Here is a 21,697-nt window from a genome sequence, read left to right on the forward strand (position 1 = left end):
CCAGGTGGTTGCCTGAAAGGGCTGAGCTTTTTCATGGTGATTTCACTTCCTTCTTTCTCCAAACAGAGAGGACACCTTCAGGCTCCTTGAAGCAAGACCCAAGTCTGTCAGAGCAGTGCTTTCAAAGCATTTGCTTTTCTTGCAAAGCACCCCGTGGATCTGCACTTTCCTGCTGTTGCCCTTGCCAGTTCTTCTACCTAGAAAGCCCCTCAGATTTCTGCCCATGTGTCTCCTGCTCTGAGACACCTTCCCAGACTTTGTCCCCATAAAAAATACATCTGCTCAGCTATTTCTTGGCCCCCTCAGTATTTTTTCTTGCAAACCCTGGCAGCCTTTAATTCGCTCTCTGATCATCAGTGGTTCATCTTTGTGCTTCCAGAGCCCAGTGCCTTCTTCTGTAACGTCTGCAGGGCCAAATGCACTCTTCAGAGGCCCTCTGTGAGGCACCAGGTCACTGCAGCGTGAGGATGGAGAGAGCCTGCTTTCTTGTCCGCTCTAGAGTTGAGTCTTGGATTGAAGCTCGTTCTCTCTTTGCTGGGTCCCCCACTTTGCTCAGGGCTGAGACAAGTGCAGGCTCTTAAAAGTCTGTGCATTTGTAAGACAGCCTCGGGGAAACCTTTGCCTGAATCTTTGCAGCTAAGAGTTGCAGATTAAATAGTACTCCACTAGAAAACTGAAAACTGAAAACAAATCATGGAAAGCTGCACCAGAATTATGTCTCCTTGGATCTGAGACCCACTGGTACTACGTAAGGAGGGTGAGGGTGTTGAATTGTTTGTGGAGAGGGGTTTTCACCTGAAACTGCAGGTCGCTGTGAGACAATCTGTGTCACCCAAGGAGTCTGGGTTTTGTAAAAGGCAGGTGACTCGGGCAAGGTGTTCATCCTTGTGACAAGACCCCGTTTCATAAAATGAGAACTTTCAGCCATGAGTTATTCCCATAATAACTCTGAGAAAAGCAGTAAGGCCTTTTGTGATCCACATCAGAAGTGGAAAGGGAGGTTTCCAGAGGCAGCTATTTTGAAGGGGACTCTGAAGAGGAGATTTGCCTCGGGGAAAAAAGAAAAAAAAAAAAGAAAGAAAGAAAGAAAAAAGAAACGGATGGGTGTGGTATTTATCACCACTCTCATTTATTAGTTGCTATGAAATTGGGATTCAGTGAGGGCTCTGTGTCCTGGGCAGGGCTGCTGCCTCTTGGGTTAAGTTCAAGTGGACTATTGATTCTGCTCTGAAGACAGAGTTCTCCCAGCGTCCCTTCTCTCTCCGTCTCAGACTGATGTTTGGGTTTCGGTCTGCAAAGCTCCAGACTCAAGGCCCAAGATTCTAGCAGCGAACTCTTTCTTTAGAGCTGCCGGGAGTGCCCAGCATGGCTTTAGGTGGGGGTCCAGTGAGCATTGTTTCTTACGGGCTGGGGATTGCCAGCCAGACGCTGAATTTCTGGTGTGCCTCTGAATGCCTGAAGGCAGAGTGCTCTGAAAAAGCAGCAGCAGGCGAGGAAACCGCTGGAGGTGGGGAGCTTTGGCTGATGTGGTCTCAGCTTCTGACACTTTTAACTGATGGCCCCCTGTCACTTCCTGTCATGCAGCCCAAGTGGCGGGGAGGAGTTCCTTCAGGGAAACCATGCTCTGCTCAGCTCAGAGAATCCCGTCTGCTGGGCTCCGTTGCAGTTAGGGGCGGGGGACTCTGCGTGGATGAGGTCGGAGCGCCCCATGGTGTGGTGCTGCTTCTTTGTCCGGGCTCAGGTAAGCTCCCTGCGGCAGAGCCAGCCAGGGGTGGACCAGCTCCCGACTCCCACCCGTGCCTGGCTGGGTGGTGCCAGGAACTGAGGTGTGGGAGGGCGAAAATGCCATTTACCTCCCAAGAAAATGAGCAAGGAGCTGCTGTTCAAAGCACCTGGGATGATGGAGAGGGACTTCTGTGTCACTTTAGTGTGAATCAGGAAAGAGCTGTGTGGTTGTGTTTAAGACCACAAATGGTTGCTTGGTGGAGATAGTGAGTTAAGTGAGTGCCTAGCTGTTAGGGCTTCCTTTAGCATCTGTGATTGGAGGAGAGTGTGGTGGGGGGTGACTTTCGCTCTTTGTTCCAGGATGCTAGTATTTTAACTTTTATAAGAGATGTGTTTTCAGTTAAGGGGGGAAAAGGATGCATTTGGCCTGTGGTGTTTTTTGTTTGGGGAGTTTCTTAAAGTGTATTTCCAAGATCTTCTCTTCTCCTTTGGGTTGAAAGATGGCTGAAGTCAATTTTGGAAGTTCATTCTGTTTGGAACAACTTTTTTGTAGGTTTCCTTAAAGTGAGTCTCGGCATTTTCAATGTGTTCATCATTGAGAAGATGAAGTCAGATATTATCAGGGGAGATTCAGACTCACTGGTGTTCTCATTAAAGAGTGTTGGTGCCTGGTTTGGTTATATCTAAAGGAACGTCTGGAAATGTGACATTTTGATAGACTAAAGAGTGGTTAGGAGGCCTGATGGGTTACTCCCTCTGTCCCTGTTCTTTGTTTGTGGGTCGGTGTTAGGCTTTGGATAAGCTACCCCTGTTTTCCAAAGAAAATGTCTGTTGCTTTTTCTGTTTCTCTCACTGGAATCCTGAGACTGATTTTTGTGGTGCTAATTCCAACTTTCATATATGATTATTCTAGACATACATTTTTAATCTTTTCATGTGATTTGGGTGGTTTTGTCATTTTTCTCTTTTCCCATCTGACTCATCCAGCTGTTTGCTAACCTGATAAAGAATCAGTTTTGAGCCTTTGAGATACAGAAATTGAGAGCATTTAAAATGACTTAGGACAGTTTAGTGATAGTTAATGCAACATAAATAAAAATAATACAATATTATCTGGCATTTATTAGATACTTTTCACGTTAGTAAGCACTTACCCATGTTAGTTCACAGAATTCCTACAACACTATACAGTCGGCTGTTATTATTTTCAGAATGGTAAAACTGATATATAGAGAGGACAAATAATTTTCTCAAGGTCACCTAGCTGGTGAGCAGTGGGTCAGGCTTCAAGCTTAGGCAGAATGGATCCAAAAATGACATTCATAGCCAGTAGGTGCTACATGAGGATTTCCATTATGGGGCCCTTTCCACATCCACCTGCAGCATCTCAGTAACACTTTGCTTTCTTATCCTTTGGCAAATCAGCCCCTTTTAGTGGATGTTTGCTACGATCCAATTAGCGGCTACCTAAGAGACAACTAGACAAATCACTACCTTATCTGGACTCAGCTTCCCTACCTGTCACATGGAAATTTCTCTAAACTCATTTTAGTTCTGACATGAATCTAAGGTATGCAAATATCTTCCACAAAAAGTAAAAAAGAATCCTCATATCCCCCCTATTTGGAAGTTAAATGAGTACATTTGAACATACATTTCCCAAGGACGTCAACAGGAACTTAAAATGTAACTGGCTGGGTAACTGTTGACCTTTATTTTGCTCTTGAAACTATTACTGAATAAATTTTTATTTCTTGGTTCTGACAGTCCCCAGAGAAAGAGTCTGGAGGAATTGAGGCTGGGTGTGGGAGGGTCAATTGGTAAGCGGATGTGGTGTAGAGAAAGGGACGGGAGAAACCTTTGTAATCCATAATCCAATTACGGAGATTATGGAGGAGAAATCTCATAAATCCATCTTCTGAGATTTGGCCAAAGTAGTTCTGCAATGGAGGGGAAATGGTAGAGTGTAATGATTAAGGACATGGGTTCTGGGACCACACAGATGTAGGTTTGCCTCCCAACTTTGCCTCTTACTAGCCATGTGCTCCTAGGCATGTTACCAAATGTGAATCTGTTTTATGTTCTGTAAGATGGGGATAATAAATAGTGCCTACTTTATGGGATTATCATGAGGAATAAGTGAAATGACTCATGGCAGTGCCTATCACAGAGCCAGCACTCAGCAAATGTGATCCATGTCCCAGGTCTTATTGACCGTAGAATGTTGGTGGCCACTAGAGACATGAAGCCTGAGTGTGTAAAGGCTTAGCAACACCAGGGCTGTGAAACATCTTACCTACAGAGATGAACATGACCCTGGTTTGATTTTGTGGGGGAAAGGAAGCATACTCCACAGAAGGTCAATACTTCATGTTTTTTAAGTTTATTTATTCAGAGAGAGAGAGAGCACAGTCAGGGGATGGGCAGAGAGAGAAAGAGAGACAGAGAATCCCAAGCAGGCTCTGCACTGTCAGTGCAGAGCCTGATGCGGGGCTTGAACTCACAAACCATGAGATTGTGACCTAAGCCGAAATCCAGAGTCGGATGTTTAACCAACTGAGCCACCCAAGCACCCCTAGTCAGTGCTTCATTTTATTTTATTTTATTTTATTTTTTTTTTAATTTTTTTTTTCAACGTTTATTTATTTTTGGGACAGAGAGAGACAGAGCATGAACAGGGGAGGGGCAGAGAGAGAGGGAGACACAGAATCGGAAACAGGCTCCAGGCTCTGAGCCATCAGCCCAGAGCCCGACGCGGGGCTCGAACTCACGGACCGTGAGATCGTGACCTGGCTGAAGTCGGACGCCCAACCGACTGCGCCACCCAGGCGCCCCAGTGCTTCATTTTAAAACCCTGATTCCAGCCATGTTTTTACAGCTTGCGCAGAACACCAAGGGGAGTCATGAAAGGGGAAGCTGATTCAAACCAGATCCTAAAAAGGCCTCTCTTGATAGAACACTCAGAGGTATGACTCGGAGAGGGCGAGGTCAGGGTGGTGACCCCGAGTGTCCACTGAGACAGAAACAATGGGTGACTTTAGGACCTAAATATAGACTATGTGGATGTCACTTAGGGAAACCAGTTCCCGATGCTGACCAGGGTGGGTGGGTCTCTTGGGAAGAGCTCTGGAAGCAGCCCCTGTGTGCTGAGCCTTGCTCTGTCGGCCCTCTTTTTCTGAATAATTCTGTCCATATTCTAGCTCCTCTGCATCTGTTGAGCATCTGCCTCTGTTTGGCAACCTTGTTTATGTCCTCAGCCCTTCCCTTCCAAGTCTTCCTTGTGGTGTTTACCACCTCTCTCCCTTGTTTCTTGCAGACCCCACCCAGCCCCGGCCAGAAACCCCAGGTGTTCTTGCCATTAGTGCTTGCTTCTCATGGAGCAGTATTAGGAGCTGAGTGGGAGTCAGGAGTTTGGGGTTCAAGGTCTAGGTTTTGCAGTTAACCTTGGGCAATGAGGAACCTCACTGGGTACCAAGTTCTTCAATGGAGACATCTCCTTTAAGAACCTGGATCCTGGAGATTAACCATCTGCGTTCAAATCCTCACTGCCGCTTGACCTTGGGCAAGTTCTTTACCTCTCTGAGCCTCAGTCACCTCACCTGCGAAATGGATACATGGCAGTATCTGCCTCAGTTAATATGAGGAGTTTATAAAATAATACCTGTGAAACCCTTAAAACAGTACATCTTGTCAGTGCTCAAAAATGCTAGCTATGATCGTAGTTGTGATCTGTAGAAAAATGAGACTTGAGCTGGGTCAGTGTTTCCTAGACTTCAGTCAAATTTTTCTCATTTCCATATTCTACTTGTACTATTATTTTTCACTTACTGTTTCTCTTTAAATTGTCCAGTTGTTATTTGTTATTTTTTAACTTCGGCTCATTCTAAAGAGGAATAGTCCTGCAGTCACTCAGTGCTCTAATGTGTTTCTTAAAACACATGATAGTAAATACATCTAGGTCTACTGCATGTGGTCTGAAGTGATATGGTGTCTGCCCCAGGTCCACTTCCTGCACTTTGGTGTCTCTGAGCATCCGAGGCCCAGGTTGCTGCCTGCTACTGGTGTTCACAGTGCTCATCGCACCAGAATGAATAGTCTACCCACCTTTTCATTCACCAGGCAGTGCCTGAGAACCACCTTTGGGCCTGTCTCTGTGCCAGGTGCCAAGATACCCACACTATGGGTCTTTGTAGTGCCTACTGTCTTTTTTTGAATGGGACACTACCAGCCCAGAGAAAATGGGGTAGAGAGAGCGATGAAATAATCCAATTGCTGAAATCCCTCCTTAACGAGAAGAGAAGGCAAGAACACTCTCTGCCTGAAATCTCTGGATGTGGGTCAAGGAGACCATCTCAGTCAGTTTTTGCTAAGTAACAACTACCCCCAGCTCAGTGGCAAACAATAGCAAGCATTCGCTCTTATGCTCATAGGCGTGCAGGTTGATGGGAGCGGTCTGCCTCACACGGGTCCATTAGGTATCCACACATATATTCTTCCCCAGTGGAAGTCAGAAGCTCCCAGAGGAGCAAACAGAAATATTTGATGTCCCTGAAAAACTAGGCTCAGAATTGGTACTCTGTCCCTTCCACCCTATTCCATTGGCCAGAACAAGTCACAGTAGCAACCCATGGAGGTCAGGAGAGAGTATAAAAGTTTGCTGAAGAATAAATTAATCCACTACAGGGATCATCATTATTTAGTCATTCAACCTGCATTTATGTGGAGCATTATGCCATGTTGAGGGAAGATAAGTACAGTCATGATAAATGACAAAGGTGATGAGGACATCTAATCCAAGGCCTGGCATGGGGTAGGTCCTAAATAAATACCTAATGAATGAGTATCTGCTGATACCTCTGGAGTGCTGACTACGGATGAATATTTCATACAAGGTTATCTCCTTCTATCCTCCAATTCCTGGTTGGGCTGGTACAGTCATCCCAGGTCAAACAAGTGGGATACTATTTTGGCCTGTTAAATGCTTATCATCTTTTGATGTGAGGGATGTGAAGGCACAGTAGTGGGGAGAATTTATGCACAAAGAGATCATCTCTGATATGGAGAAAGAGGTAGGCTTTGCACCAAGGAAGGTCCAGATTGCATCCCTCATGTGTTCCTTCCCATACACTTCGTGCACTGCCTTGGGTGCTAACGCTTCGATCACCCATCATGTACTAAGAGTTTAGCATGGTACCTGCTTGTCATAGTTTCTATCAATCACTAGCCCTCTGCTTCTTGGAGGTCACATCCATTTTTTAATATTTTCTTCAGAAAATTGCACATAGATGTGAAAATTTCTGTGCAGGCAGGTGGCCCTGAGTAAAGAACTCTGCTGTGAGTATTCATTCTTATTCCCTCCCCTCCTCTTTCCTTCCCTTCTTAAGAACTTCATCTATTGGAAGAGAGGTTTTTCCATAGTTGTATGCCAGTGTCAGGCATAGGGTCTGGCTCATTTTAATGGCTGGCCCAATGAGTGGGTTTTTTTTTTTTTTAAGTTTATTTATTTATTTTGAAGTGGGGGGAGGAGCAAAGAGAGAGAGAGGGTGAGAGAGAATCCCAAGCAGGCTCCATGCTGTCAGCATAGAGCCCACATGGAGTTCGATCATACAAACCGTGAGATCATGACCTGAGCTGAAATCAAAAGCCAGACGCTCAACTAACTGAGCCACCCAGGCACCCCCACAAAGGTGTTTTTGAAGTGACTGAGACAGTAAGGATGAAGGTGTTGTGATATCTTGTTTGCATATGCATAGGATCACAAATCTTTTGGAGTGGATGAGATAGGAAAGCTCATATAATCCAGCCCTTTTATTTTATTTATTTATTTTTATTAAAAAAAATTATCACTGAAGTATAGTTGACATGCAAGGTAATGATTTGACGATTCTATATATTACTCAGTGTTCAGCATGATAATCATCATTCCCATCTGTCACCGTACAACATTGTTACAATATTATCAACTATGTTCCCTATGCTATGCTTTTCATCTCTGTGACTTATTTTATAGCTGGAAGTTTGTACCTCTTAATCCCCTTCACCTCTTTTGCTTATCCCCCCCAATGACCTCCCCTCTGGCAACCATCAGTTGGTTCTCTCTATTTAAGAGTCTGTTGGTTTTTGTTTTTCAGATTCCACATGTAAGTGAAACGATATGGTATTTGTCTTTCTTTGTCTGGATTGTGTCACTTAGCATTATACTCTCTAGCTCCATCCATATTGTTGCAAATGGCAAGATTTCATTTTTTATGACTGAGTAATATTCCTCTGTGTGTGTGTGTGTGTGTGTGTGTGTGTGTGTGTGTGTGTGTGTGTGTTACATCTTCTGTATCCCTTCCTCTGTCTATGGACACTTTGGTTTCTCCCATATCTTGGCTATTGTAAGTAATGCTGCTATAAACATGTTCAGAGACATGAACATCTATCTTTTTGAGTTAGTGTTTTCATTTTCTTTGGTAACCCTTTTATTTTATAGATAATACTGAGACCCAGAAAGCTTAGTTCACTTGCTCAAAGGCACATAGCTAATAATAATAATAATAATAATAATAATAATAATAATAATAAATTAATGTTTTCTTCCAAGCAGGTAACTTATACTCAGATACAGTTAAGTCTTATTCCCTCAGTACCTGGTCAGAAAACAATGTCATTCTGATCTATCAGATTTATGGATCATGTTGCAAAACTTGAGTTTTCTTGACTTTCACATCCAAAGTCAAAGACACGGATGACAAAAATACATATGCCATGTCTCCACTGTAGAACCATTATGGTGTGAGCTCTTTAGGGCAGAGCCCTTGTCCCCGCTTTCCCTGGGCTCCCCTTTCCACTCCATCCCTCAGTCATCACCCAGAACTATGTGCACAGACTGCTGAGAATGCAGGAGGGTTGGGGCTGAGACAGGGACATTCATCAAGCCAAGGGGCCAGGCCAAATCAAGGGTGGAAGGCGGGTTAGGGTGGGTACAGGGTTGTTCCTGCAGAGTCCTGCAAATCTTATTTGGAGCCATTCTTCTATTCTTAGTCTCTAAGGCACTTTGTTCTCTGGTGCATTGTTTTAACAGCCACCAGGAAATCAGTCCCTGCTCAGGGTCAGCGATGCCACTGGTTCCTGTCTGTGGCCGCCCAGGTGGGAAGTGCACTGGTTTGTTCCAGGGCTGATGGTTCGTCATCGGGGACCATCACACCCTTTCTTTTTTTGTTCCCACCCTTTCTGCATGGGGTGGGGAAGGGCGAGGAAGAAGAAGAGATTCTGATGAGTTTGTTTTTTCTTTCTTTCTTTCCTTCTTTCTTCCTTCCTTTCTTTCTTCTTTCTTTCCTTCTTTCTTCCTTCCTTTCTTTCTTCTTTCTTTCTTTCCTTCTTTCCTTCTTTCTTTCTTTCTTTCTTTCTTTCTTTCTTCCTTTCTTCCTTTCTTCCTTTCTTCCTTTCTTTCTTTCTTTTTGAGATAGAGCATGAGTGGGTGAGGGACAGAGGGAGAAAGAGAATCTTAAGCAGGCTGCACACCCAGTGTGGAGCCCAATGTGGGGCTTGATCTCACAATGGCGGGATCATGACCTGAGCCAAAATCATGACCTGAAATCAAGAGTTGTACGCTTAACCAACTGAGCCACCCAGGCTCCCCGAGCTGTTTTTCTTTTTATAGCGGTAGTGACACGCTTATTTCTGTGTTACAAAGAAAAATGCTAAAATCCAAGTCTCAACACAGCACTGTGCTCTCTGGAGCATTGTTGTCCCATGGAAATAGAATTTGAGTCACATGCATAATATAAAATTTCCTAGTAGTCACATGGAAAGAGAGAAAAATAAACAGGTGAAATTCATTGTAACAATTTATTTAGCCCAGTATATCCAAATATTAGCATTTCAACATGCTATCCACATGAAAATTAAGAAGATATTTTACATTCTCTTTTTCATATGGAGTCTTCGAAATTCAGTGTGTATTATCTACTTAGAACATATCTCAGTTCAGACTAGCCACATTTGAAGTGATCAGTACCCACACGTGGTTCATGGTAGTCATTAGACAGTACAGGTCTAGAGCAGACTGTCCAGAAGAGCTTTTTAGGGTGATGGTATCTTCACTGTCTCCTATAGAGGCCATTAGGCACCGGTGGCTAGGGAACACTCAAAATGTAGCTAGTTCAGCTGAGGAGCTGACTTTTAAATTTTATTCAATTTTAATAAATTAAAATTAAGGCTCAATAGCCACATATACCTAGAGGCTATCATATATGGACAGTACAACTCTAGACAGTTGATCTTATTAGAGAAATATTAACTTAAACTTGAACATGATATCATTTTTCATCTGCCACATTGACAGAGATGAAAAAGTTGGACAACACTGTTTGGTGAGGTTAACAGGACCTTTCATGCGTGGCCAGTGGGAAGGTAACTTAGAATGGTTTTTCTGGAGGGCAGTTTGACCATGTTTATCAGATTTCAAATATACATTCCCTGGGCCCAGCAGTTCCATTCCTAGATATTAATGCTACAGTGTCTCTTGTGTGTGTTGACTGGTTTATGTAGAAGGATATTTGCTGCAACAAAAGATCAGAAACCACACATATACCCTGTCAACGGGGGACTAGATAAAAAAGTTATGGTACATTTGAAAAATGCAATTGGCAACTATTGAAAAAACAAGGCCAATTTTTATTTGATGGCATGGAAGGCTGTGCAAAATATGGTGTGAAGCAACTATATAGCAGTATATATGGTATGTCACCATTTGGGTAAAAGAAATGATTTGCTTACTTATGTCTAGAGCAGCTCTGGAAGAAAGCAGAAGGAGCCTATCAAAGTGGTTTTCTCCTGGGAGAAAAAGGTATAGCTGGGTGGGAGAGAGGTCTGCTTATCACTGTAAAGTGTATCTTTTTGGAATTTAATCTCATGCACTTGAATTACCTCTAATTACCTCTTCAAAAAAAAATAATAATAATAAGGCACACAAAGAGGAAACTCTAAGAGAAGGGTAAATCACAGAAGTCTTCCTAGAGGAGGTGGTGGCCTTTGTATTGACTTGTAAAAGATGCATAGGAGTCCTTATGGCAGGAGGAAGGCCGAGGCTCAGAGACATGAACAAGCAGGACAGGTGCGCACCCAGTGGTGGGCAGAGTTCTCAGTATATAAGATAGAGCAGTAATAGAGTATGGGTAGGCACTGAAATGGCCAAATGGGAAGAGTTTTATGAGCAGAGTTTGGACCATAGACAGCCATTGACAGTTTGAAGGAAGCAAGAAATGACATGATGGTGTTTGTGTGTAAGACAACTTTGGGAGAGTGACTTGAAACAGTGATTTACAAATTGTGAGCCAAGGACCCTAGGAGTCCCCAAGACCTAGAAATTCATTGTTATCACTACAAAACAGATTTTCTTCATAGTCATCTACCAAAATAACCATCACAGCAGGTTTATTGCAGAAGGAGGTATGTGAATCAGCTGTCTCCTGTGCAGCCAGACAGTAAAAGAGTTGTAAAAGTATAAAACAATGCTGCTCTTCTCACCGTGTTTTTGTTCTTGAAAATATAGTTAGGGACACTTGGGTGGCTCAGTCGGTTAAGCATCCGACTTCAGCTCAGGTCATGATCTCACAGTTCATGAGTTCAAGCCCCACATCATGTGCTGACCGCTCAGAGCCTGGAGCCTGCTTTGGATTCTGTGTGTGTGTCTCTCTCTCTGTCTCTGTCTCTCTCTCTCTCCTCCTCCTCCACTCACGCTCTATCTCTGTCTCTCAAAAATAAATAAACATTGAAAATATAGTTAATTTTCATTAAAATATGTTAATTTTATTTTCTAATGCTGTAAATATTGACAGACATAACCCACATAAACAAAAGTTCTTCAGGGCCCTCAATAGTTTTTAAAAGTAAAGGGGTCCTGAAACAAAAAAAATCTGAGAATTACTGGTCTGCAAGCATGAAGGCCCCATGTGATTCTGGAATACAAATGTAGTCAGGTAGGAGGCATGAGTTAATGGTGCTGGAGCTGATGTGCACGATATACATCTGAGAGCAAAGAAATGGTCTGGGCAGGTATGTGTGAAAGAGGAAGCTTTCTTGATGGATTGGTTTTGACTGACAGGGATGTTGGTGCAGGTCCTCTCCTCAGCTTCTGCACTAATAGGTATTCCTGTTATTTCCAGTCCTTTGCTTTTGTAAACACCCTAACCATCCATGCGCATGGATGTCATGTGCCCATCACGTGCAAGAATTACTCTGGAGTATCTCCCTGAAAGAGGGACGCTGGCCAGTAAGACACGCACGTCTTTGGCCTGACTGGAAGCGGTCAAACTATTCTCTAGTCCATGACCCTCCCTCCAACCTTATGTAAGTCTCCATTTCTGCAACCCTTAGTGTTGTCAGATTTTTAAATTTTGCTGGTCTGATGGGTGTGAAATGGCATATTGTTTTAACCCCAAGCCCACTGTCATTCCTACCCCCATTCCTCACCTTGGAGCATAAGTTACTAAAGTCTGAATTGTAGACAATTTAGAAAGAGTCTTTGCCTCAAAGAAACACACGCATTTCTGTGTGTGAATGTGTGAATGCAGAGGCAAGTTCTGTATTCTGGTTTTCTGGATAAGGAAGGAGCTAAAAATTGGGGACCCTCCACTCTTTATTAAAAAAAAAATTATGTTTATTTAGTTTTGAGAGTGAGAGAGACAGAGCACGAGCGAGGGAGACACAGAATCGGAACTAGGCTCCAGGCTGTGAGCTGTCAGCACAGAGCCTGACGCTGGGCTCAAACTCACGGACCGTGAGATCGTGACCTGAGCCAAAGTTGGCCCTTAACCAACTCAGCCACCCAGGTGCCCCTCTACTCTTTATTTTAGATAGAAATCACCCAGTCAACCCTTCTTGGTCTTATGGTGTTTGCTGTAACTTGGGGCCAGGTGGATCTGCACTGAAGGAAAAGAAATTGGGCTTTTCTGCACTGCCTGACCTGGGCTGGTGTGTGGGGTAAGGCCCAGCCTGAGACATTAAGACAAGATCTGAGGCTTTGGGCAAAGAAGTGTAGTGTGGGGTAAAGCGCCTTCTTTGAACCAGCCACATATCCTCACCGGACTCAGGCCTCCCTGTGGGCCTGAAGCCACGACCTGCTTCTCCTGCCTGTACCTATTTGGGTGCTTAGGGTCCTTCCTCCATTCAGAAGGGCCACATGTGCAGTTTAATACTCTGCTGTAGCTGATCTGAAAGAATTATTTTTGGACAAGGGGCCCCACGTTTTCATTTTGCTCTGAGTTCTGCAAGTTATATAGCCAGTCCTGCCTGAAGCATCTTTGTGTCTCTCGGATTAAAAAGGGTGTGGGGAGAGGGGTACAGCAACATGGTAACACTATTCTCCTTACCCTGTGCAGGGCCTGACCCTACCGTGAACTCCAAAGCTCTTTCGAGCGAAACATTCATTTCCTCATTTCATGCATTTCTTTTTTTACTTCTCTCTCTCTCTCTCTCTCTCTCTCTCTCTCTCTCTCTCTCTCTCCACACACACACATAAACACACATACATACTGTCAGTCTTCATCCTTTAGAAATTCTTTATGTGCCCACTTGCTAAAATGTGTTTGTAACCCCCAAACCAATACCCAGAGCACGTTTGCCATCATTCATGGAGGTGAATAGAGTAGCAAAAAATTTGAATGACTGTACACGCCTATTCTCACCTGAGGTCAAGCAAGGTAACACCTGCCTTATTGTTTCGCTCTTATGCTGTAAACAAGGGTCTTTTTCATGGTCTATTTAGTACCGTGTTTTTCACATTTTTGTGCTACTTGTTCATTTCCTTATTTAACATGGCCCCTGAGTGTAGCAATGCTGTGTTGTCTAAGCACAGGATGGCTGCAGTGCGCCTTATAGAGAAAATACGTGTGTTCAGTAGGCTCCCTGCAGGCACAAGTTATAGTGCTCTTGGCTGTGAGTTCAATATTAGTGAGTCAACAATATATATTAAAGAAGGTGTCTTTAATTAGAAACACACATAAAACAAGATTATGTCTTTTTTTTGTAAGTCATTTCTTTTTTTTTAATGTTTATTCATTTTTGAGGGTGAGAGCATGAGCAGGGGAGAGGCAGAGAAAGGAGGGCACAGAAGATCTGAAGCAGGCTCCACATTGACAGCAGTGAGCCCGATGCGGGTCTCGAACTCATGAACCTTGAGGTCATGACCTGAGCTGAAGTCGGACGCTCAACCAGCTGAGCCACCCAGGTGTCCCAAAACAAGATTATGTCTTGATTGGTTGATGAAAACATTGTGACCAGAGGCTCTCAGCAACTTAGCCCTGCATTCATTAACTCCCTGTTCAAGGAGACTTTGTAGAACATAACTTCTGCGAATAGCCAGCATTGACTATTTATGTGTGTTTATTTTTTCTCTCCTGTCCCCTCTCCCTTGCTCACTCTCCTTTTTGCCCTTTCTTTCTTCTCCTAACTCTTGAATTTTCTATTCTCTCTCACTGACCATTGGTCATACTGGCGTTAGCCTTGTTTCCTCAAAAGATGCTCAGGGAAGGTGCCTTTGTCCATTCATTCAGTACGCATTTGTGGGTCACCTTCTTTGTGCAGTTCACTAGGCTATGCTGGGGTCTTATGTTTCAAAAATATTCTTTACAGATAGGATTGTAATCCATGATTTTGAGGCAAATTGAGAATCTCCTATTTATTTTTAGAAATCATCCCCACTCAGCATTTTCTTTGGCCACATGTTGTCACAGATCCAACAATGTTAGGAGACTTCAGAGGTCACCTGGTCTGACTCCCTCATTTTACAGATAATGAAACTGATATCCAGAGAGGGAAAGTGAAATGCCTGAGATCACATAGCTAGTTTGATGACCTAAAAAACTGGAAAACCACCAGATAGGGGTGTCTGGGTGGCTCAGTCGGTTAAGTGTCTGGCTTCAGCTCAGGTCATGATCTCATGGTTCATGAGTTGGAGCCCTGTGTTGGGCTCTGTGCTGACAGCTCAGAGCCTGGAGCCTGCTTCAGAATCTGTGTCTCCCTCTCTCTCTTCCCCTTTCCCACTCACTCTCTGTCTGTCTCCCTCAAAATAAATAAACATTAAAAAAAAAAAAAAAAAAAGAAAACAACCAGGTAAAAATTATTCCTCATTTGCTCTATTTACTACGTATGCATCCCCTAAGAGAAAGATAACATCAGTTGTGATCTGCACCTTCTGATAAAATAGATTTCTGCAAATTGTGTACATTGTAATAAAGCCAGAGAAAATTGATAAATACAAGTTTTTAAAAACTAGGTTTAAATTTTCTTTCCTTCTTTCTTTTCCTTTTAACTTTTTTTGTTTTTTGTTTTTGTTTTTGTTTTGTTTGTTTTTTTATAGAAGCATTTCATATCTGGTGTCAAGATGTCTGGATGTTTGCAACATAGAGGGTTTTTAAATTCCTCATTTGGGTGGTTTTCATTATCAAAATATCTTTTATAATACATCCAAAAGTGGGCACTGCTTGGTCCTAATAAATGTAGCATAAATTTGAGTGCCAGGACTGACAACCGAAAGGGGAGAAATCTCCCACAGAGGAGACCAGGAAACAGATCCAGCAGTCCTCCCTTCCTGCCTATTCCCCAAACCTTAGCCTCCACTCCCTCCCCTCCCAAAAAGGGGAAGGAAGAAGGCTCGGTGAAGATAATGTGTCCATCCTCAAACAAAGTATGGCTAACCCTTTGGGTCCCAAGCACTCCCATTTCCTGTGGCTAAAGTTAGACCTATTAGATATGAATTTCATTTTTAATCCATGACTGGGCAGACAGAAGACTACAGATCCTCTCCAGAAGTCACAGGGAAAAAGGAGTCCCCTTGCAGTCATCTCAGGCAGAGGGCATCACAGTGTTGCTCTTCTGTACTTGTCATGAGCAAAACACAAGGGATGGTTACTTTGTGTGACAATTACAAGGGGGATTTTCCACAAAGAAAGTGTTAGCTAAACCTTTGTGGATCACCTTTTACCTTAGCCCTTAACACTGAAAAATACTTAGTAATTTTCTACAAAACAACAGTTTTTTTCTCTTCTATTTTTGATGGAAAGTTTAGAGGCACCTGGGTGGCTCAGTTTGTTAAGCGTCTGACTCTTGATTTCGGCTCAGGTCATGATCTCATGGTTGTGGGATTGAGCCCTGTGTCCCTCAGGCTCCATGCTGGGCATGGAACCTGCTTGGGGTTCTCTCTCTCTTTTCTCTCTGCTCCTTCCTGGCTCATGCATGCATGTGTGTGCTTCCTACCCCCCTCAAAAAAAAAGTTTATATTATTGTGAAAACCAGTATGCTTGCATTAAATAGAATGGAACTATTAAGACAAATAAATATGCACAAAACAATGTAACTAAATTCTAGCTAGGTGCTGTTACCTGAGCCTCTGAACCCAGAAGAGAAAGACCGAGGTTGGTAAGGATTAGGTGGGCATCTAAGGTGAGGTAACCCAAGCTCAGCCTTTCTCTTTGATGGATTCAAACTGGACAGTGAACTGAAAACATAATGACTTTCTTATTATGTGATTGGATCTGGGTAAAGCAGACTCTCCCAGTTCCCCAGCTCTTATCACCTGCAGAGTCCCCTGTACCCACCTGTGACTTCCTGTGCCCTTCTACTTGAGGGGATTTCCAGCCAGGGGAGTTAACATCCTGAGGATCCCTTCTCCGTCAAAGAGAGGCAGGAGTTAGTGGATGGAATACTTGCGCCACCTCATCCCTCAGTGGAAAATTATGAGGTATGTCCTACACGGTCTTTCCGTCCTCAGTGGGTTGAACCCTGGCTGCCCATGGCTGGAACCGTAACCCGCTGGCTCCACACCCTTTAAATGGCTTCCCCCTTTCCCTGTCTCACGTCCCCATTCCCTACAGTTCTTGGGGGATTGCCTCCCATGTAAAAAGCTTATACCTGAATCTTTAGCCCAGGATCTGCTTTGGGTGCAACACAAACTAAGACAGCTCGTAAACATTCTGCCTAACATGATCTTACAAACCACTGTTGCACCAGACCTATCCTTTGGGAAATACTAGCCTCAGTAGATACCCAAATGGTATAAGTCAACATATCACTTTTCTTTCTTTGAATTCAAAAATCTATTGAAATGCTTAGTGTTCAACTCTCTCTAGCATTCTCCTTAACATATTGGTGACACTCTGTTCTGATGAATAACATCGGTCTCCAATTTTGCTATCCCTCTGTCAAGATGGTATTATAATTTTCTAACAGACTTGGCACTCCTGAATTTGCCTGTAAATTTAATTCACTGTGTGGCATTTATCAGTTGTTTTTCAGTGGGAGACATCCAGTGAGTAGAACAACACTGTGGGTCTGTGGCCACTCAAGTAAACACTTACAGATGCATCACAGATAAGCCTGCTGAAACACAGCAGGCAGTGTTGCCAAACTCAGGGAGCCATTTTCTGGCAAGGCTTTTTACAACATCCTGAGGAGAACCAGGATTTCAAAATTAGGGAGATTAAAAAGGTGCTTCTGCATGATAGAGATTCTGTGTGGGCCTGAACCAAAAGGCAGGCCAAGAAGGCAGAACTGAAGTTCTAATGGGGACAGAATTTCTTGTCCTCAGGGTTGGGCCCATGCCAGGGAGGTCCTGTCCCATGAAACCTAGACTGTTCCAGACAGTGGTCAAGTCCAGGGTGGCATATACCCCAGAATTTATCAGAAGAGTCAGAAGCATCTGTAAGTAACATGGGATCGGGACCTCCAAGAGGAAGGCAGGAGTAGGGCCAGCTTCATAGACAGGGCTCTGTGTTCAGAAGGGCTCCACTCTGTGGGCAAATAGAGTTGCCTAATAAATATTTGTGTGATATTTGAATGAATAGATGCTTGGACATCAAACTTGCTTTGGATTTTTAGGGATGGTAGCCTCAGAACCAGAAGGTGGCCTCAGAATGAGTACCAATCATGGAAGAGTCCCTATACATTCTTTCTTTCTCAGGACTGGCTACATAATTTGTGAGGTCCAGAGAAGAATGAAAATGCAGGGCCCTTGTTAAGAAGTTTCTAAGAATTTCAAGATGGTGACAGCATAGCATTAAACTCTACCCTCATAGTGGAAGGTGCTAGAGGTGCTGCAGTGGGTGAAACTTGATCTGGTTTCTGCACTCATTGACCTCAGCTCTGAGGGAGGAATCAGATATGAATCAAGGAATCACACAAGTAAATGGCGACATTTTGATGGGTTAGTACAACAAAGAAGAAACACATGATGCTGAGAGGATATAACTGGGAGATTTGATCTGGTTTAGAACCATCTTGGAATACTTCCCTTGTCAGGGCTGGCATTTGAAAGATGAGCAGGTCACTGCAAGAAAGGGAGGAGGGGAGAGGACTCCAGGCATGAGGGAGCTTGGAGGAAGAGGAACTGAGATTACAGGAGGCTGGAGCCCAGAGCAGAGAGAATGAGGGTTGGAGGTGGGAGGTGGGCCAAGACCTGACTTTACACAGAGTTTTAGAGGAATTAACAAGTCTGCAGAAATTCAGGACATTTTTCATGGCTGAAAATAACACGAAGAAGAATAAAATTATTCACCCCCATTTTCTTTTCAAATAAACTGAGGAAAATTACCCTAATACAGATCTCATCCTTATTTTTCTTTTAAAGTTGATTTATCTATTTTGAGAGAGAGAGAGAGAGAGAGAGAGAGACAGAATCCCAAGTAGTCTCTATGCTAATAGCACAGAGCCCAATGCAGAGCTCGAACTCATGAACAGTGAGATCATGACCTGAGCCAAAATTAAGAGCCAGACACCTAACCAACTGAGCCACCTAGGCACCCCAGAAATATCATCCTTATTAATCAGACATGATGATTTTCCATGTAAAAAATCACATGAATGGGTTCTGGCCAATCAGAATGAGCATCAGGTATGGGAGCACCACATGTGCATGGGCACTGGCCAATTAGAACAAGCATCAGGGACTGTGTTGGGAATATGTGAGAGGAAAGAACTTGAACCTTTAATGGTGAGAGGCGTTTAGAAACTCTTCCTTCTCACCCATCTACATTCTGCTTACGTTTCTTCTCAGATGTCCTCCAAGAAGCCTCCTTGACTTCTCTTTCTAGAGTCTCTGCCTCTACCCCCTTTCACAGATTTTCATATTACCCTGGTTTACTTTCTTCATAACTCTTAGTACACTAAAACTAGCCCGTTTGTTTGCTTACTGGTTTATTGTCTCTGTCCCCTACTCGACTCTCTGACCCCAGTTAGACCTATTGTTTCTGAGGGCAGGGACCTGTATCTCTTTTGTTAAGCATGTATGTAGCTTGCTTAGTACCTCGCACATAATATGTGCTCAACAAAATATTTGTTAACTGAATGAACCTATTTGGTGAAATTCTTTTATGTGAGTCTCTTGTCGTTCCTGGGTTTCTATTGTCAAAATTCAGGAATACCGTGGGCCCGAGGATCAAAAATGAAATTTTATGGATGGCAATTCTTGGTGTTTAGTTTTCCTGAAGAGAAATTCTACAGCTTTGGGGGCACCTGGGTGGTTCAGTTGGTTACGTGTCTGACTCTTGATTTTGGCTCAGGTCATGATCCCAGGGTTGTAGGATCAGGCCCTGTGTTAGGCTCTGCACTGAGCATGGAGCCTGCTTAAGATTCTGTCTCTCTCTTTCTGCCCTTCCTCCTCCCCTCCAAAAAAATGAAAACAAAGAAAAAAAATTTTTAATTCTACAGCTTTATATTTGCCTTTTTGTGGGCAAGTGTGTTCATTTGTTCACATGTATCCGTCCACAAACATTTGTTGAGCCTTTTCTGTGTGCTGGGTTAGGACTTAGAAATGTCCAGGGAAGTTCTGGGCGTGAAAGAATTCTGTTCTTAGTAAAACACTGATTTCCTGGGAAATAGATTAAATGCTGGATAAATATGCTTTGATTTTGCAAAATCCAGACGTTGGTTTCAGACTTCAGGATAAAAGTGATTGAGATAGGCTTTGAAGCAAAAATTCAGGATTAGAAAATTTAGCACAGAGTACTTCCCCCCCTCCCTGCAGACCATTTGTGGCTCACCACAGCTTTTGCTTTTTTACTCAAAACTTGACAGGACATGATCGTGCCATGAAGGAGGGGTGCTCTGAAGACACCTACGTGTCCCTGGTGTTTGCCCGCCTCACGTAATTTGGCATTGTGATGAGGTCCTCCTCCACTTTCAGAGACAGCTGCAGGAGGCAAATGTCCTTCTAATCACAGTTGACATCTTTCCAGATATCCCATCAGAAGTGGTGGCTCACTTTCACATTATTGTCCTGATGGCTTTTCTGCAGGCTTTTGCCAAGAGCATTATTCTCAAGTTGGTCAAGACTCCTCTGAAAACTGGAGCTAATGAACTCTAGGTGGACTGGATGAGAAGTCTTTGCCACATGGACTGTCTGTGGCTTCTCCTGAGGCTCCAGTCGCCTCCTGAGACACCAATCAGAGGAGCTATGTTAAGAGAGGTTGTTAGCATATTCAAATACCTTATTTGCAGGGAAAGGATAATAACTATTACACAGTTATTTTCCTCACAGTTGTTTCTTTCCTACTGAAAAATTTAAGGATAAACGTCTTCTTGTGAAAGATTCCAGTTTGTTTGGAAGAGAGCTACTCTTGGGGCTCCTGGGTGGCTCAGTCGGGTAAGCGTCCGACTTCGGCTCAGGTCATGATCTCGCGGTTCGTGAGTTCAAGCCCCACGTCAGGCTCTGTGCTGACAGCTCAGAGCCTGGAGCCTGTTTCGGATTCTGTGTCTCCCTCTCTCACTCTGACCCTCCCCTGTTCATGCTCTGTCTCTCTCTGTCTCAAAAATAAATAAACGTTTAAAAAAATTTAAAAAAAAAAAGGAAGAGAGCTACTCTTGATTAAGTAACTCTTAAATTGTATTCTTCTCGGGCCTAAGAAATTATATCCCAGCTAAAACCCAAGCAAGTTCTGCTGGAGTGCCTGGATGGACTCTGCACCTGCAGGAGCTCTAGGCCCTCGGACACCAAGGGTTAACAGATACTGCAGAGCTGAGCCCAGAGGGCCTGATCCCCACTGGCGTTGGGCAGTGCATGGATATCTGATGCCCCAAAGAGGAACAAATGGACATAGCACATATTTTGCTTGGGGAGTGTGTACGTTATTTGTGAATTTATTTTGTTTTGTTTTTGGCAACTGTAATATAATTTCAAACTTAGAGAAAAGTTGGGTGTCTAGAGTAAGATACTTTACCCAGATTCATTGTTTATTTACAATTGTTATTTACATTTGCTTTATTTCTCTGTCTCTCTTTGTCTCTCTGTCTCTGTGTATCTCTGTGTATATATATATGTATGTATATGTAGTATATACTATATATATGTATACACCATATATAAATAGTGGAGAATACACACACACACACATAGTAAACATTTATATAACCTATAAATATGAATTATTTTCCTCTTCCTATTTGAGAATGAGTTACAGATATTATGTCCCTTGGGCCTTGAATACTTAAGAACAAGAGCATCCTCACATACCATATAATTATCAAAAGCAGGAAATTTAATATTGACAGAATATGTTAACTGATTCATTCATTTTTTTAAATGCTTTTTATTTTTATTTTTTTAATTTACATCCAAATTAGCATATAGTGCAGTAATGATTTCAGGAGTAGATTCCTTAGTGCTTCTTACCCATTTAGCCCATCCCCCCTCCCACAACCCCTCCCGTAACCCTCAGTTTGTTCTCTGTATTTGTGAGTCTCTTCTGTTTTGTCCCCCTCCATTTTTATATTATTTTTGTTTCCCTTCCCTTATGTTCATCTGTTTTGTCTCTTAAAGTCGTCAGATGAGTGAAGTCATATGATTTTTGTCTTTCTTCTGACTAATTTCACTCAGCATAATACCCTCCAGTTCCATCCACATAGTTGCAAATGGCAAGATTTCATTCTTTTTGATTGCCAAGTAATACTCCGTGTGTGTGTGTGTGTGTGTGTGTGTGTGTGTGTGTGTGTGTGT

At 43.1% G+C, this 21,697-nt stretch overlaps 1 protein-coding gene across 6 annotated transcripts in view; it reads left to right on the forward strand.

Annotated features, from left to right (window-relative positions):
* The window catches only part of ARHGEF3 (Rho guanine nucleotide exchange factor 3), a 307,785-nt gene that overhangs the window by 126,505 nt on the left and 159,583 nt on the right, over positions 1-21,697 (forward strand). Inside the window, exon 1 of one of the 6 annotated variants that reach the window (XM_040454718.1) lies at positions 1,626-1,741. The exons of 4 other annotated variants lie outside the window; for them this stretch is intronic. In XM_040454718.1, coding sequence (XP_040310652.1) covers positions 1,691-1,741 — 51 coding nt within the window. In that variant the 5' untranslated portion in view covers positions 1,626-1,690. Of the gene's footprint in view, positions 1-1,625; positions 1,742-4,613; positions 4,692-21,697 lie in introns of those variants that run through there. One more of the 6 variants, XM_040454722.1, reaches the window with a different exon arrangement.

The sequence above is a fragment of the Herpailurus yagouaroundi genome, unplaced genomic scaffold, assembly GCF_014898765.1.
Source record: "Herpailurus yagouaroundi ecotype Mexico unplaced genomic scaffold, PumYag 213, whole genome shotgun sequence".
NCBI classification, from domain to species: Eukaryota; Metazoa; Chordata; class Mammalia; order Carnivora; family Felidae; genus Herpailurus; species Herpailurus yagouaroundi.